Source organism: Hydra vulgaris, chromosome 03 (genome assembly GCF_038396675.1).
Source record: "Hydra vulgaris chromosome 03, alternate assembly HydraT2T_AEP".
Classification (NCBI taxonomy): domain Eukaryota; kingdom Metazoa; phylum Cnidaria; class Hydrozoa; order Anthoathecata; family Hydridae; genus Hydra; species Hydra vulgaris.
This window is the reverse complement of record NC_088922.1, coordinates 11,289,050-11,307,349: the sequence shown is the minus strand read 5'-3', so window position 1 is coordinate 11,307,349 and position 18,300 is coordinate 11,289,050. Positions and strand designations below refer to the sequence as shown.

The 18,300-nt window shown below is 28.7% G+C and overlaps 1 protein-coding gene across 2 annotated transcripts; it reads left to right on the top strand.

Annotated features, from left to right (window-relative positions):
- Positions 1-9,286: 9,286 nt before the first annotated feature.
- LOC136077948 (uncharacterized) lies at positions 9,287-15,863 on the top strand. 2 transcript variants are annotated; one of them, XM_065792325.1, is made up of 5 exons: positions 9,287-9,378; positions 13,829-14,020; positions 14,130-14,273; positions 14,497-14,667; positions 14,861-15,863. In XM_065792325.1, the coding sequence occupies exons 1-5, from the start codon at positions 9,298-9,300 to the stop codon at positions 15,479-15,481; spliced, it is 1,209 nt and encodes a 402-aa protein (XP_065648397.1). In that variant the 5' UTR covers positions 9,287-9,297; the 3' UTR covers positions 15,482-15,863. The 2 variants fall into 2 exon arrangements, with proteins under 2 accessions (XP_065648397.1, XP_065648398.1); XM_065792326.1 differs by lacking the exon at positions 9,287-9,378 and adding an exon at positions 11,761-13,650.
- Positions 15,864-18,300: the final 2,437 nt, after the last annotated feature.

Genomic DNA, 18,300 nt, shown 5'->3' with positions numbered 1-18,300 from the left:
TATGTTGTTTTCTTTTGTACTTCCTGCATTCTGTTAATGTTAAAAATACTTTTTTAAATCCTATTCTTATTTTTAGGTTTGCTCATTTTTTATACACTGTCAATATTCACGGATTTATTTTGTTCTGCACAAACCATATTTTGTGCAATACTTTTGCAACTTGGGTGCTTGTTTTACTTAAACTTTGGTACTTAATTATTACTAAAAAAAAAAAATAATAATAATAGTAATTTATTTTTCCGCTTTTAAATTGGGAGGTGGAAGGAGGGATTGAGTGTTCGAGAGGAAAAAATGTTTGCCTATTTGCTTCAAGTTAAGCGTTCATCTAATTTTATAAATAAAAATGAATAAAAAGCAAGTTAGTGTCAAGAAGAAAGAGAATGATAATGTCGAAAGAGAATGTTAATGTCGTAAGAGAATGAATAAGTTTTAACTATAATGCTATTAATTTGACTAACCATTTATAAGTAGTGTTGTCATTAGTATTGGTGTTATTTTTTCATTTTAAAAAAAGTCTAAAACCTTTTCAGTCGGTTGCATGGTGTGAAAATACCTTGTTCATACTATTTTGGCTTTACTTAAATTTTTTGAATGAATTAAATTCTTTTTTATAAATAATTTTATGCAACGCAATAAGTAAAATAAACTTAATAATTTGACTCGGTTAAAGTACCATATAAAGTTCACATTTTTGATATTTGCTAACTTTATTGAAACTTTAAACAAATTACAATGATAAATACATTTATATCATATTTTAAAATGATTAGGGATCATCCGTACGTTAAAACAGCCTTCCCCCCATCCGTATACGTTCGGATGGGCGAAGGCTGTTTTTAAATGGCGTTTATAAGATGGGAGGCAGGTGGTCAATTATAAAAGTGAAAAGACACTAAGTTAAAAAAAATATCACAAAATGTTGGTTAGTTAGGTTAAAAGCGTAAGTACTTTTAAGGAGGTGAAGGGTACTCAAAAAAGCGTACAGCAAAATGTCGAATGAAATGAGGGGGGGGGGGGTTAATTTATATTTTTGACAAAATGATAAAGTAGCTAGTTATAGTTTTTTGACTGTAGTTTAATTATAAAATCAAAATTTATTGAAACTTAAAGTTTTCTCTAGCAGTGTCTAATTTTTATTACTACCAGTTAGTGTGTAAATTTGTGTTTAGAATTAAAAATAAAATTTTTAAGATTCGAAATTAATGAAATTATAACCTTCTGTGTAATCTGTTGTTGCAGCCACTTCTATCATCAGCAGTAATTGTGTAAATGAGTTTTTTGATGAGATTTTTATCGCAATTGTTTTGTTGCTTCTATCACCAACAGTAATTGTGTAAATGAGTTTTTAGATTTGAAGCTATTACTGATATAAATTTATATCATACAAATGATTATATATCATATAAATTTGGAAGTTGTTAAAACTATAATATTAACTAGTTTCATTAATGGAATTTAAAAATTTATTCGTTTACTAAACACACAACTAATAACAATTTGTTCATGTTTTCATGATTACATGATTTTTAAATGTTTTCATGATTACATGATTTTTACATGTTTTAAGACTAATGTTATGTAGTAAAAATTAATAATGTTATGTAAAAAAGACAAATTTTGAACACTCAAAAGATGTTCATAACGTCAATTATTCGTTAAAAAGACGTCATTTAAGACCAAATGTTGGCTGGGAAGCATTTAGACGAATATTGATAAAACTATAGTAATTTTTGTAAAAAAAAAAAACACTAAATTTTGACGACAGTTTCTTTTTTATCTTTAACAAATCAAATGATCAAAAATTTCCTTCTTTTTTTTTTTTAAATAAATTTGTCGATAAAATTAATTATAATTTTCGTATTTGTAAAATATAAATAGCGGGGCAAGAAGATGACAAGATGATGAAGTAGTCTTATCGCAAAGCCCGTAAAATAAATCCGTAAATAATATATAGTCATTAAAAACATGTCATTAAAAATGGTATCAAACATAATACGAAATATTGAAAAAAAAAGATAATAAATTCCAAAACTTATTTTCAATATTAAATGTGAATACCAAGTAAAAATAAAAAACAAAGAAACAAAAAAAAATTATTACGGTTAAAAAAACAGAATTAAAAATATAGAACTAGAAATCTTAAGAAAAATTTGTATTTATTTGCAATGAGAAAATATTAAAAAAAAATCAGAATATTTTAAAGAATCGAATTTTTTAAATTTTTGCAAAATATACTGTATTCAATTTATAAATATTTTGTATATATGGCTATATACAAAGTTTTTTTGTATATAGACCAATAATTAAATATAGCTTTAGAAGTCCTCCATGTTTTAATTAATTAAAACCCTTTCTTTTAGTTTTAATTTAAAACTATTTATACTTGCAAGCGTTTTAATGTTTTGACGTTTTGACTTAAAACCTCATTACCTCATAATTATAAAATTTTGTGTTCAATTTTGATAGTTTTTAGACTTTTAAATACTGCATTAAAGGCCTTTCTAATGGTATATTACGTCCTTGTGTTTAATTAAATTAAAAAATTCATATCAAGTATCTACTTTATGTAAGGAAACTTTTGAGTGTCATATTATCAAAAACCTAAAAGAAGCACACACACAGAACCCAACAAATTAAATAAATATTTAATAACTATCTGGAAAGTCTTTTGATGAAATACAATTTTTTATATTTGGAACTGTCAATAAGAATGTCAACAACCACCGTTTTTGTTTATACAATATAAAACATAAATTTTTCTTTTTTATAATCCCGTTTTATTCCAGTTAATCCAATCCTAAAGCACTCAACACGAATCCTTTTTTGATTAGAAATAAGCAGACATATTTTTAAACAATTTTTGATGTTTTACAGATTTCAAGAATAGCTACTTAAGATAACCTTGCCTTCTGAAATAATATGTCCGCTGCTATTAACAATATAGATTGTATTTTTATGTCTAATTTTGCCGCCCGTTCAATACTAAAAAAAAACTCTCCTTTAAAAAATGGAATTAAAATTTCTAAATTCATTACGGTTAACTTTTTGAAATGTGCAATTGTCAATAACTTCCAAATATTAGAAAGACCTACGTTATGCCAAAAAGCCGCACTAATAGACAACTTTTTAAACACAAGTTTAACTGATAGACTAAGGATTCTGGAGTTTTGTACATTTTTGTAACTTGACGAAAATGTAATGGGTAGGGTGAAGCGCTAAATATGGAGATGCTTTTGTGAAATAGTTAAAAAATGAAGGCAAATTATTTTTTCGGAGAAAACTTATTTTTATTGTAAAGCTACATTCTTTATACTGTGAACCACGTAGACCGCCAGGTTTTATGTTGTGGCACTCAAACCAAGTCCTTACTATGTAATAGTACTATCCATGTTGTTTCAAAAAAATTAATTTCTGAAATCAAAATGCGTTGCTATGATACAATTTTAGATATAACTTTATTCTAAAATTGTAATAAAACTTTTTAATTTTTTGTCGTATCTCAAACTTAAAAAATTGAATAAAATTTTTTTTTATTAGGGGAAACCTCTAAAAAAAATTTTCATAAAGGAGGTTTTATAATCATTTTATAACATTTATTTTTTAATATAATGCATCCAAATTTAAATCTTTAATAATTATATAATAAAAACTTTAATAAAAATAAATTTAATGTTTTAATTTTTATTTTAACTAATGCAGTTAATAAATAAAATTTTATCTAATTTACCCCCTATTTCAACTAAACTAATATATTTTTTAGATGAGAAAATAGTTCAGTTCGGTAATATAGGTAAATAGTTTTAAATTTCGGAAGGTTCAATCGCTTAATATTATCGCTTAATTTAACTATGAATTCTACTTGTTGTTATTGCTGGGAAAATTATGGCGAAAAATCTAAATCATTAAAAAATATGAATAAAAACTTAGAGGAACAAATTCAGCTGTGTTTTTTTTCCAGGATATTCGATGAACAACAAATGGTATCTATCAGTTGTTTGTTCTGGGTGCAGAAGAAATCTTTATAGACTTCAAAAAAGAGATTCGTCTCGTGGTGAATGGGGAGCTAAAGTAGTCAAGGTATAGACAATCAATTTACCTAAATCTGAATCAAGCTTTTTGTTCTTTTTGTTATGTTCTTTTTGCTATACATATCTTGCGCCTGGTCCTCATAACTGTAAACACACCAGTGCAGTGACTAATATTATTTCATTAGCATTCCTACTAGGTTCTCTTTAAGCTGAGCAGGTAAAAAAAAAGTTTTTGGTGATAGTACATAAATATTAACTACAAAAGTTATATTTTAGTACAAATTATATTTAGGTTGCTTCTGGAATCATAAAAAAGTAAAATAGCTTCAGAAAATTTGATTGATGGATCAACTTTTTGTTTATCTACAGGAGGAAATCCTCTTAAAGTTACAATTGGCACACCAAAAAATAAAGCAAAAAGAAGTTCTATCCAGCAGCTTTCTCTTGAAATAATTAAGCAATTACAGGTTGTGCTAGAGCTGTCAAATAGAAAAACAAAAGAGATGGTTGCTACTCTACGCAAAGGTTTAGGAAGTAAACTATCCATAGAGCCTAATATTTTTGGTTGTCTTTCTGAATTAGTAGAATATACTTCTTATTACTACTATGTACAGAAGTGACAGTACATTTGTACATTTGTACTATGAACATTTGTTGACAGTATAGGCCATGTAGTTTTAAAAGATCTTGTATATGTTCAAAATACATCTGATTTTGTGCTAGAGTTGTTAAAATTACGTGGTTTAGACCCAACTTCAGCCTTGATAAGAATTTCATTGGATGGTTGTGGTTCATTTTTTAAAGTGATTATCAATATATTTGATTGTCATAAGAATAATGATGATTCAGATGAGTTTTTGAATAGTGGTATACAACGATCACAATTTCTAGCTATTATTGTTCAAGATATTCCTGAATCTAATTATAATTTGAGGCAAATTATAGAAAAGTTAAATTTACAATGTGTCAGTTTTTATGTTGCTTTTGACCTAAAGTGTGGAAATACGTTACTTGGCTTATCTATGCATTCTGGGAAAAGAACTTGTTTATGGTGTGATACCCACATTAGATTCAGGGACAAAACGAACTCTTGGCAGTATTGATTATTGGTACAATAAGTATTTAGAAAATAAATTAGTTAAATCATCCATGAAAGACTTCATGAACTGCATTAATCCTCGAGCTTTGTATATTGATCTAGATCCAGATACTTTAATTGAGCAACTAGTTCCTCCACATTTATTAATTGGCTTTGTTTCATTGCTAGAAAATTTTTTATTGGATGTCTGACCAGGATTTGATGATTGGCTGAAGTCACAAAATGTCATTCAGAGGGGCTATCAAGGTAGAGGCTGGGATGAAAACAATTCAAACAAAATATTAGAAAACTTAGATTATCTTGAAATAAAAATGTTAGAGTCATTTACATGTTTGATTCCAATTGTTCAGTTTTTAAAAGATTTTCGTAATGTAAAAATAGTTGTTTTTCTAGCAAGTTACAACACTGGCTTCAAAGAAGTAATAACAAATTTAAAGAGTTCTCTTCTTTCTGCACAAGTGGTTGTATTAAATTTGAATGAAAAAATTAATACAACATGGAAAGTTCACATTCTACTGTGTCATGTAGAGCCATATGTGGAATACCATAACCAGGATTAGGAAACATTGATGAACAATGTGGGGAAAGTATTCACGCATTTGGTGTAACAGATTAACTACAAATAAAAATTTAATAATATTAAAAAAAAAGACTTAATTTTATAAATAAGCTGAAGATCCCCTCAGGCTTACCCTTTTGCCCCGTTTTTGACCTTAAGCACTTTGTCCAGATTTTAAAAACTTACTTTTCGAAACCTAGAGGACAAATACTAATATGTGCAAAAGGTTTTATATGAGTGCCACGACATAAAACCTGGCGGTCTCTTTGGTTCACAGTGTTTAGCTTATAAATAAATTGATAAATTTTAATTTATAACAATTAACTTAAACGTTAAAAAAATATAATGTGAAATTATTACAAATGCTGTTCTTCAAAAAAGAACTCCTAATATATCGCGAGGTTAGAATTATTTTGTTCTAACTCCATGTTTTTCTGAACTGAGAAAATCAAATTCAAAGTTTTAAAAGGACCTGTAGACCACTTAAACATAAAAGACGTAAACAAATTAGATTCATATTAATTTCCCATACTTGCTACCACAGTTTAAAAGTAAATGCTTCAAAAGATATAATGTACAGGTATCTGAATTACCACACCCTGATTTGAAGATAGAACAATATAATACACACTTATTTTATAAAATACAATATTATTTTGTTCTATCTCATTTTTTATATAAAAATATAATACAAATTAGTATTTTGTATATATATTGTATATATTGTAGCAAGGTAAAGAACTGTTTGGCATATCTCTGTTTTATTGGAATAAAACCTTACTTTAACTAGTAAAAAAACTTTATAAATGCAATATTTATAAAGTTTAATTATCTAAAGTATGTACCAAGATTTTTACAAAAAAATAAAACTTTGGTTGAAATAAGCTCCAAGAACATATTATCCAAAATACATTTCACAGTGAAATGAATTTCAAAGATTAAATTCAGCAAGGTAAGCACATCTGGTTAATTCATTAAAAACAACAATTTCAATAAGAAGCCCATTTAACACCATAACATAAACACAAAACATAAATATTTTGACATTAAAATAAATTATTTTAAAATACTATTATAAAATGTTATGTCTACAGCAGGCATATACTTGAACATACTTTGAAGGTCCTTAGCTTTATCATTAGAAATTTGAGCACACTGGTTTAAGACAGAAGCCATTGGTACAACTGCAAGAAGTCTTGCCACAGCTAATGAAGATTGTGGATTGTTAGGAAGACGCTTAATTCTTACTTCTGAACAAACATCAGTAAATGACTTTCTGTAGTATATATGATCTGAAAACTCTGCCCTGTAAACCAGATGCTTTATTTGGGTATAGGGAACAAGGTTATAATTAAAATAGCCTGCAATAGCTGAAAAATGCTTAAAATCCAATCTTTTCATTTGGTAGACAGAAAAAGGATTTCTCTTTTGAATATTAGCAATTGCTCTGATTAAACCAAGTGGACTAAATATTTTAAGAGGAGCTAGTGCTCTATCAATTTGACTATGTATATTGTCAACCTCTTGTATACTAGAATGCCCTGATTCACAGAACTTTTGCTCTATTACCCTGATTTTTGGGTAACGTATCAAAAACTCACGTAAGGCAATGGACATGTGACTATTTCTATTTTGAGGCACGCAGGAATCAAACCATAGTATGAGTTTATTAACATCTGGGTGGTCAGCAATTATCTTCTCTAGCAAGCATGTTACACTACTTGCAAGGTCATTTCCTGCACGACTTGAAATGCCTTCATGCCAAAGCATACAATAACCTTTTTTATTTAGGGAGCAATGCCCAGTTAAAATATAAGCTGAGAGTTTACGTTTATAAAAAAATGCTTCTATGTTTGATTTTGGTAAACTTATTACATTTTCAAGGTCTATGCATACTACAGCTACATTTTTATCCTTAAGTTTGCGGTCTTTTTCACGTTCTGCTCGATTTTCATTCTTCAACATTACATGTTTGGAAAATTTTTGGGTTTGCTCCTCAGTTGGGTTTACTACATTATGGTATTCATAACATGTATCACATAAATCAGTTTTTGGCTTTTGAAATTCGATGTTAAAGCCATGCTCAAATATGAATCTATACATATGCTTCTTAACAGGGGCAATATTCTTTTCTTTGCAATAGGTAGAGTAAAGCTCATACATTTTAATAAGATTTAAAAAAGCTTCAAAATATTCTTTTTTTGTTTTTTTACGACAGTACCCGGTGGGAAGTGAGCTAACGACTAGCGAGCGACTAGCTAGCTTTATAGCGATTTTCTAGCGATTTTTCTTTTCTTATTTTATTCTTTCGTAATGTCTTTAACATCTTCAAAAATTCGATTTTTAGTGTTGGATCTATTATAATTATGAAAATAATTGAACTTTAAACATGTCGATTTTGTAACGATATGTCGCTAGCTACATATCGCAGTTTTTAAGAAAGCGATTTTATTACGAAAAGACGCTAGCTACATATCGTATTGGTGTAGCTGGTTACTAGATAGCGATAAATCAATAGCTATTCGATTGTTACGTATCGCAGCTTTTAAGCTATCGATTTAATAACGATTTATCGCTAGTTACATATCGTAGCTTTGTAGCTAGCTACATGATATCCACAACTCGATAGCTAGTTGATAGCTTCATATCGCAGTTTTTAAGAAAGCGATTTTATTACGAAAAGACGCTAGCTACATATCTTATTGGTGTAGCTGGTTACTAGATAGCGATAAATCAATAGCTATTCGATTGTTACGTATCGCAGCTTTTAAGCTATCGATTTAATAACGATTTATCGCTAGTTACATATCGTAGCTTTGTAGCTAGCTACATGATATCTACAACTCGATAGCTAGTTGATAGCTTCATATCGCAGTTTTTAAGAAAGCGATTGTATTAAGATATGACGCTAGCTACATATCGCGTTTGTCTTGCTGGCTACTAGATAGCCAGAAATAGATTGCTAGTTGATAACTAAATATCGTAGCTTTTGTTCAGCGACTTTATTACGATATCGAGATATATCTCAAAAACTACATATCGCTCCTATATTAACCTATAGTTAATATAGACACGATATCTATATATTACCTATAGTTAATATAGACACGATATCTAGTATTTGAGATATCGTAATAAAGTCCCTGGAAATAAGCTGTGACATATACGCAACACCATGGTGTTCCGTAATGCAGAATACTAAAGTATGTTGATTAACAATTTTAGACTCGTTTTTTTACCCACGCACTTTTTTGATACGTAATTTAATCAAACATATGAATAAATTACGTATCATTAAAGTAAGTGGGTAAAAAAACGAGTATAAAAGTATCATTTTTATTATACGCAATTTAATCATAATTATGATTAAATTGCGTATCATAAAAGTGCGTCGATAAAGAAACGAGTCTAAAAGTGTTAATTTACATACTTCCGAATTACGCAACATAAATTTACACAACTTTTATGATTTTTGGCGTAATTTCTCTAACGACTTAACTTGTCATATTCAAATTTGCTATACATAGCCTGCAATTTTATCGCTATTTCATTTTTTGCACTATCACACTACGATTCATATCGTTTTTAAAACATCAATATCAATATCAAATATGGCATCTAAAATATCTTCAGATGATTCGGAATGCACCAGAATTCTTCAAAGCTCTAAACGGATGGGCCAAGTTGAAACGGTAACTTACATTTCATTTATTTATTCTGTAAATTAGTAACCAGACTAGTCTATGGATAGACTTACAACACAGACATAGACAATTCTGTATGTTGTAATGGACACAACAAATGTTTAATTTTTTGTCCTTGTTGTGTCTATCAAATTTTTGATAGTGTCCTAAGATTGCTCAGTTAAAAAATAATTTTCACTTCATAAGTCTACAAAGCATAATTTTGTGTCTATTTGGTGTCTATGATTTTGTCTAAATTTACTTGATTTCATAAAACCAGAAATATTGATTTTTGCCAATAAAATCTAAATTATCCAAAAAATCCCTTAGAAACAAAAAAGAAAATATACGATACATTATATTTGAATTTTATTTCATGGTAAAAATGACTTTTATGGTGACAAATTTAAAGTGGTGACAAATTTTAGGACGAAATATGACAATAATGTTTACACAAATAGTCGATTTTCCAAAATTTAGATCCAATCATAGTCAGATTCACAGTCTGATCTTCAAGTTTTTTGAAGTAATCCCAAACTGGAGAGGGCATTTTAAAAATAAATTTTCACGCACATTCACTGAGAATTGAAAAACAACTGAACTGAGTAATTAATGAACTTCAATTGAGCACAAAATAGTCCATTTTGAGGTTTTTAAATAGACATTAACTTTTTAATCAACAGCACACGCTGGACAAAAAATTAAAAAATGAACTTCTGTTAGAAAAATTGTATTTTTAATTTTGTGCTCGTTTTCAGTTTTTGAAACGATGCTGCAGTGAAAATTTAATTACTCGTTATAAGTCCAAATTATATATTAAATAGATCTTCTATACCTCATTAAAAAATCGAGATTGTTCATTTAGTGTCCGTTTTTAAAATGATTGTCTAGAAAGACAAACATTTTTTATAGACAATTCATTTTTGATAGTTGTAATTAAAATTGTTGCAATTAGTGCTTTGTCGAAGTCTATTTTTGTCCTTTTATAATAAGGCCATTAGAGATTGTCTGGTTGCTACTGTAAATAGGACTCTAATAATCGATTTGATTGCGACATATCGCAGCTTTTTAGCTACTGATTTTAGGCCGGGTGAATAAAGATGAGCAATTATAATACAATCTCTTTATTAAAAACTGCGATATGTAGCTATCAACTAGCTATTGATTTGTGGCTATCTTGTAGCCAGCTACACAAATTGCTTTTAATCAGTAATTGGTCAGTTTTACGTGAATAAAAACTTTAGGAGCTTTCCTTATATTTTTGTTTACTTAAAGGTAAGCAGTATACTTAGTAATTGGTCAATTTTACTTTAATAAAAACTTGATAAAAATTGCTCATTTTTATTCACCCGGCCTTTAAGTCGAAATGTTTTAATACAGTTGTAGTTTCGGCGCACTGTTCCAGACTTGTGGAAAAAGATGTTGGTAAGATAGATAAGCGCAGTCAGTTTACTATTGACAATTGATTTTTGTTTATTTTATGTCATTAGAAACAGCACAAAATTCTTTATAATAAAGAACTAAAATAATTTTAAAATATTTTTGTTTAAAACCTAATGTAATCAAAGTTAAAAGATTTTCATAAGTGTGGCGCTACTGCAGTTTTTCCCACCCACCCATTCTTTTTTTTATGATTGATTATGATAGAGAATTTTATGCTGATTCAGAAAAATATAAAAACGTAGACCTGAAAATCAACGGAAAGTGCTCTAATTCGAAGTCAAAGTTGTAAAAAATCCCATTAAAAACCCTAATATTCGCCATTTTTTTTCAAAACGCTTTCATTTTTAACGAAAATTAATTACCATTCCATAAGTGTTTCCCTTGCTATTCAGTTTTAACCCATTTTACTCTATATCTCATAGGATATTTATGATGTTGTGTATATATATATATATATATATATATATATATATATATATATATATATATATATACAATTTATGAGATATATATATATATATAAATAAGATCTTTTTTAGATATATAATATCATAAATATCATATCAGTACTAAATTTATATATATTATATATATATATATATATATATATATATATATATATATATATATATATATATATATAAGTTTAGTTTATTTTTTTGATAATACTTTACCTATATTATATTGCTTTATATTACTTTTAACTAACTTTTATTATTTTTATATAACATATATTATAATATATGTAATAATAATATATATAATATATATATAAAATACATGTATTATATATATATATATATATATATATATATATATATATATATATATATATTTATATATATATATATATATATGTGTGTGTGTGTGTGTGTGTGTGTGTGTAGTCTATTATTTTGATATTTATATAAATATATGTAAAGAAATATCAAATATAAAAATTAAATTTTTAGTTCATCAGGTCGTTAAGAACAGCTCGTCGAAAAAGTTTTGAAAATGCTAGAGCATCTTTAATTGAAGATGCTAACATTGAAGCAGTTGAAAATAAAATAATTGATGATTATGAATGTGATGCAAGTTGTAATAATGATATTTCATTTGAGTCTAGCGACGTAATTAGTTCAGATGAGTCATCTGATAAGGACAATGACATTAGCATGACATCAAAAATCTACGACATAAATCAAAAGCTTTTGGACTTTTATTTAAGATATAATCTGACTAGAAATGCTATGCTAATCTGACTAGAAATGCTAAATACATCAATTATGATAAAACTTTGCCATTATCTGTTACTACATTTAAAGCTAAGTCAATAACCTACAACCAGTCTAAAAATTAGGTAAAAAGAATTGAAAAAAAAAATTTGATATCACATATTGGCGTCAAAGACAATTTATTGTATTGCATGGACCATCGTAATTTACAATTAAGTTTAAAAAATAAAGATGGCAACAGTGGCATAGTAAAATTACGACTGTTTTTTAATTTAGATGGTTTGCCTGTTTTTAAATCTTCTAAATTATCATTTTGGCCAATTCTAATGTCATTTAGGGATTATAATCATATTGGTGCACTTCCTGTAGCATTGCACTGTGGTGTAGAAAAACCAAATTTGAATTTTTATCTTAAACAACTGGTTGATGAATTGCAAATTTTAAGTGTTCCTTTTGATTTGAAAGGACAACAAATGGTTATTTCTGATGTTGATTTTATCTGCGATACCCCTGCACGTTCATTTGCTCAAAATATTTTTAATCACAATGCATACTACGGATGTGGGTACTGTAATATCAAAGGTGAGTATTGTTACAATCGTATTATTTTTACAGATCAGAATTGTACACCACGTTCTGATGAAAGTTACAAAAGTATATCAGAAAATAATCAGCATGGCCCTTCACCTCTTTTGAATATTCCTCAATTAAGTGGACTGCAATCGTCATGTCCTCCAGAATATATGCATCTGGTACTCCAAGGTGTGGTGAAAAAGTTATGCACATATTATTTCACTAAAGTACCTTTTCTGCATTTATCTTGTAGACTTTCACAACATTTACTGAGTAAAGTTACCATCAGAATTCCACAGAAAACTTAGTTCTTTGGTTAATTTTAAAAACTGGAAAGCCTCTGAATTTCGACAGTTTGTTTTATATCTTGGACCATTTCTCTTACATGATAAATTGCCAGATCGGTATTATGACCATTTTATTATGTTGCACTTCAGCATGTATGTTTTGGCTTCTGATGAATATGTTGCTTATCATGTTATTGCATCTGAGTGTGTTAAAAAATTTGTTGAATTTATGCCTATATTATTTAGCAAAAGATCTATGGTCTATAATGTGCATGTGTTAATTCATCTAGCTTTTTTTGTAGTAAAATATGGACCTTTGGACTCATTTTCTGCATTTCAATTCGAAAATATGTTGGGTTTATTAAAAAGACGAATTAAAACAGGTAGAAACATTTTTCAACACGCAATTGTTTGCTTAAATGATCTTCGATCAGTAACTAATAATCACTTGAACACTGTAAAGATTTCTACTGATCTGCCGGATTGTGCTTTTGTTATTGATGATGGTTCCATTGTTTTATGCACTAGTACAAGTCTTGACTGTTTACATATATCTGGAATTCTTTTATCTTATGTGAAGCCACTTTATACATTTCCGTACTCATCAAAAGTCCTTAGAATTGGATATTATCAAAAAAGTCACACACATGCTTATAATGTTAGACCCATTCGAAAATGTATCATGATTATTTGTAGGGAAAACTACTTTCTAATTATCCCATTGGTCTGCAAATTAAACTAAAGTTTTAAAGTTGCTATGGGTTATAATTTTAATTTATTTACAGAACTTGATTAGTTTTTTTTCAATTTTTTAAAAAATTTTGTGTTGATTTAAAAATATATCAATTCATTTGAAGTCTTTATACTATTTTAACTGTGTATTTTCTAAATAATAAATGTATAATTTTTATGTTACATTTTGCAAATGTTTTATTTCAGATGAATTATATTGTATATTTGTATTGTGACAGTGAAGTTCTGGAATTAAAAAACTGTGACATAATAATGTCAGAGAAACTAAAAAATTGGTCTATGGATGATTGGAGATCTCGTGGTCAAACATTAACGGAAGATGACCTTCAATTAAAGGCAATGCATAAGGATGGTATAAATGCGGCATGCATATTACAGATAAGTATTTTATACCCTGTTGGAATTAAAAAATAAAAAGTGTTTCAGTAGTAACATTTTTTAAAAGTAAATTAATCTTACAAAATTGTAATTTTTATTTATTTTATACGTTTCAGTTGGAATTGATACAAAATTGCTTATTCAAAAAATTCAAAAACTTGTAGTAAACAAAAATTTTACTCCTAAAAACGGACTCCTTAGACTTATTGATCGTGTGGGTCAAACCAAAAGCCAGAGCATTCCACCATTGAATGTGAGTGTTTTTAAACCAATTTAATAAATTATTTATATTGTAATCAATATACTAAGTATTGCAGAAAATGTGTTGAATATTTAATTTAGGTACCTTAATTTTTATGATCTAAATTTATTTTGATTTCTGGTGGGCTTTCTTGATAATATAGATTTTTGTATACGTTTATTGTACATATAAAACTATGATTGTACAAATACTAAAAAAGTTATTTGTTTTGTAGCATATTCTCACTGCAGAATCAGAAGTAGAAATTGAATTTAATACATCAAAAAAACAAGAGAACTCCTATAAATCTACAAAACGGAAAGAGAAAAGAAAAAGCCTTTCTGAAGAACCGTCTTTACCATCATGGCCGTTGTGGGAGCCACCAAAGCTCCCCAATTCCAATTCAGTATACATTTTTAACAATTTTTTATCCCATTTGTGAAAATAAGAATTTTTATTGGTTTCATTTGAATGGTTTGTTTGTTGTTTTTTTAGTTACCATTTTTAAATGAAAGAATCAGTATAAAATAATTAGAATATAGTGATAGAGTTTTTATATCATTTAAGAGTATTTATAATCATTGTTAATCTTGTTTTAGAACCTTCTGTCTGTCTCTGCCTCAATGGATCAAGTAGATGACTCGCCAGTTACACAGACAGTGACTCCATCAGAGTTGCAGTCTGTTTCACAAATTCAACCACTATTGCATTCATCTTCTTCCTTTTCTTTGCCATCACAAAAAAATGGGATAGACCAAATAAATAACTTTATTCTGAAAGCAAACGTTGAACCCAATACTGTTGAAGGCATTCAATTTATAGTGAATGCCATGTACAGAAAAGTTTGTGGGTTGGAAACCGAAATGCGTACCATACGTTCACTTTTAGACACTAACCATGGTAATAACGAAAATATAAATATAGATTATTTACCAGCAAATTCAGTTGAAGAGTTTGATTCACTAGAAAAAAAAATAATTCACTCTAATGATAAAGATATCATTTGCAGAAAGATGAAGCAAATTGGTGGGAAAAATGTAAGTGACTTTTTAAAAAATGGTTTAAAAACTTGCATAACAGACAAGCTATGTTGCAGCATCAATCGAACTGGTGCAGATAAAAAGCGTAGGTTTATAGGACCAGTCGAAAGTTTGATTTTTGATGCAGCTTACTGTTTATTTCCAACTGCCACTGAATCCAGTATGACTACCTTAACTTGAAAAAATCTAAAGATCGATATTTTGCAACAAGAAAGAGAAATTCTTCTTTAACAAATGATTTAAACAGTCCTGTTAGAAAAATTCGAAAATTAAACACTGACTCGTGTAGTGATTCCAGTTAAATTATTTTTTAAATTTGTTTTATTATTTATTCATCTTTTTTTTTTTTTAGTTATTTTATTCTTCATATATATTTTTAAATAACTTTTAATATAATTAATTTAATTTAAGCAAAATCATTTAGTTGTTAATGGCTTTTTTTATTTTTTAAAAATAATTCATACATTTTCTTTTAACATTTTATAATGACTTTAACATTTATAATTTTTTATTGAAACCAGTTTTAACATTTTGTATTTAATTTGTTATAAATGCAATCTTATTTCAATGGTTATAATTCATTCCCCTGAAAAATATAGCATGCGATTTTTTCAGGAATATCTTCTAGCCTAACCGATATTTTCTAGCCTAGAAGTGTAGTTATTGTTACGAGTTTTCACTAGCTATTCTCTACCTTAATTAGCTAGCGGGTCGCTAGCTTATTTAGCTAGCAATTCGCTAGCTTATCAAGCTAGCGATCCTCGTGGCCAAATCGCTGTCTTTATCGTAACGACTTGTCGCTAGCTAGTCGCAATTTTTTGTAGCAAGCGATCCTCGTGGCCAAATCGCTATCTTTATCGTAACGACTTGTAGCTAGCGATCCGCTAGCTTAAAAAGGTAGCGATCCTCGTGGCTAAATCGCTGTCTTTATCGTAACGACTTGTCGCTAGCTAGTCGCAATTTTTTGTAGCAAGCGATCCTCGTGGCCAAATCGCTATCTTTATCGTAACGACTTGTAGCTAGCGATCCGCTAGCTTAAAAAGCTATCGATCCTCGCGGCCAAATCGCTGTCTTAATCGTTACTAATATCGCTGGCCATTCGCTAGCCGATTTCCCACCGGGTAGTGTGATGGTACACGTGGAAATTCATTGATATGATCTTTAACACTTTGTTTTGATCTTTGATCAACAAGCTTTTTGGTGTGTTTCCCCCATTTTGAAAAGGCTGGGCTTCCAGTAGCATCATTCTTGTTTTCATGATGATAATAAACACTTCTACTAATTACATTTAAAGTTGTGATGTAAAATTCTTTACAAACTCGAGTTTGCAAATCACCAACAAAAAAGCTGTAATAAAATGAACATGTTTTTCGCGAGTTTTCATTGATAGTTCGATGACGTTTCTTCTGGAGTCGTTCAGTAGTTCTACTGTAGAAATGCTTTTTTTGGGTATCATCCATAGACCAAAAATCAGAAGATATATGTGCTCGTTCTTCATCACTGATATGTTGTCTACATTTAAATTTACAAGAATTTAAACAGTCTTTTCTTGCGGTTACAGACTTGCATGGAACATTTTCTCCTTTTCTATTTTTATAAGCTTTACCAGATTGTTTCAACTGCTTTCTCACATTCTGTATCCAAGTTTTAGGTGCTGACTTTCGTTTCCTAGTTTGGCCTTCATGTGGGGGCAGACGACTAGCTGATGCTATTACAAGTGCACCATTAGGATATCCAATAACAGTCAGATCAGTTTCTAAAAAAAAATATATATACATAATAATAAACAAATAACAATAATAGCCAAACCATGAACAATATATATAAGAAAGTTCAAATGTAATAACTATGATCTATGAAAAAAAAACATTATATATATATATATATATATATATATATATATATATATATATATATATATATATATATATATATATATATACATATTTTACCTTCAACGTTTTGTTGTAATTTTTCAACAAAAAAATCTACCGCGGCTGCCATTTTGATTTTAACGACTTTCAGATATAAAACAGATAAAACGGAGATAGCACATTATAATTTTAATTTATAAACTGCATTAAGGAGGTGGAGCTAAATGCAATGTCAGGTATATTGAGAAATAATTTATTTTTTTACTGATTTGGTAGTAAAAAATAAATATTTTAACTATAAAAAGAAAAAAAACTTATCTAACTTAAATTTTTTGATTTGTGGAGATAAAACAAAATAATTCTAACCTCGCGATATGGAAGTCATAAAAACACATTAATCAAATAAAACAAACAAATGAGTATAATTTGTGTTTTTTAAGAAAATTATTGGTCAGAGTTCACATATAAATTTTTTTTATCGCCAGAACACAGAGAATGAGCGTTTTTTGACATATTAGACACATGAGTCATAACTCATCAGTTTATCATTTTTCCTTTTAAACGATTTTCAGGTTCAAATTTGTAAGGACATAAAGTTAGTTTTAAGATTTTTGAGCTCTTTGCCCTATATTTTAGTTTACTGTTACGAACCTATATCATCATGTGGTAAGTGAGTGCCCTCTGCGAAGTTGGCTTTCAACTTCTTTGCAATATGCAGTTTTGAACAGTTCTATAAATAAAACATCGAGGAGTTGCATTTTGTGGCTTGTACGGAAAGGGATTGTAATAATTACTACCTAATTCTCACGAGCTAAATTTATGACTTCCAAGTTTCTAGAATGAGAATAATGGCCATCCAAAATAGGGTAGCCGGATAATCTTTACTTGACTTTGATCATTGGATAAAGTGTTAGAACCATTATATAGTAACCAGTAAATATATTCATTTGGATTCAGCCTGTCACATGGCAGGATGCAATAGACAGAGGCGGTTTCATTAAAATGTTTTTTCGGGGGGGGGGGGGAGAATTATTAACGGTGTATTAAACGACCAGCAGGATTTATGCATGTTACTACAGCTATTAACTTTCCCCTCTCCTGTTCCCGCAGGCTAGCTACTTGTCT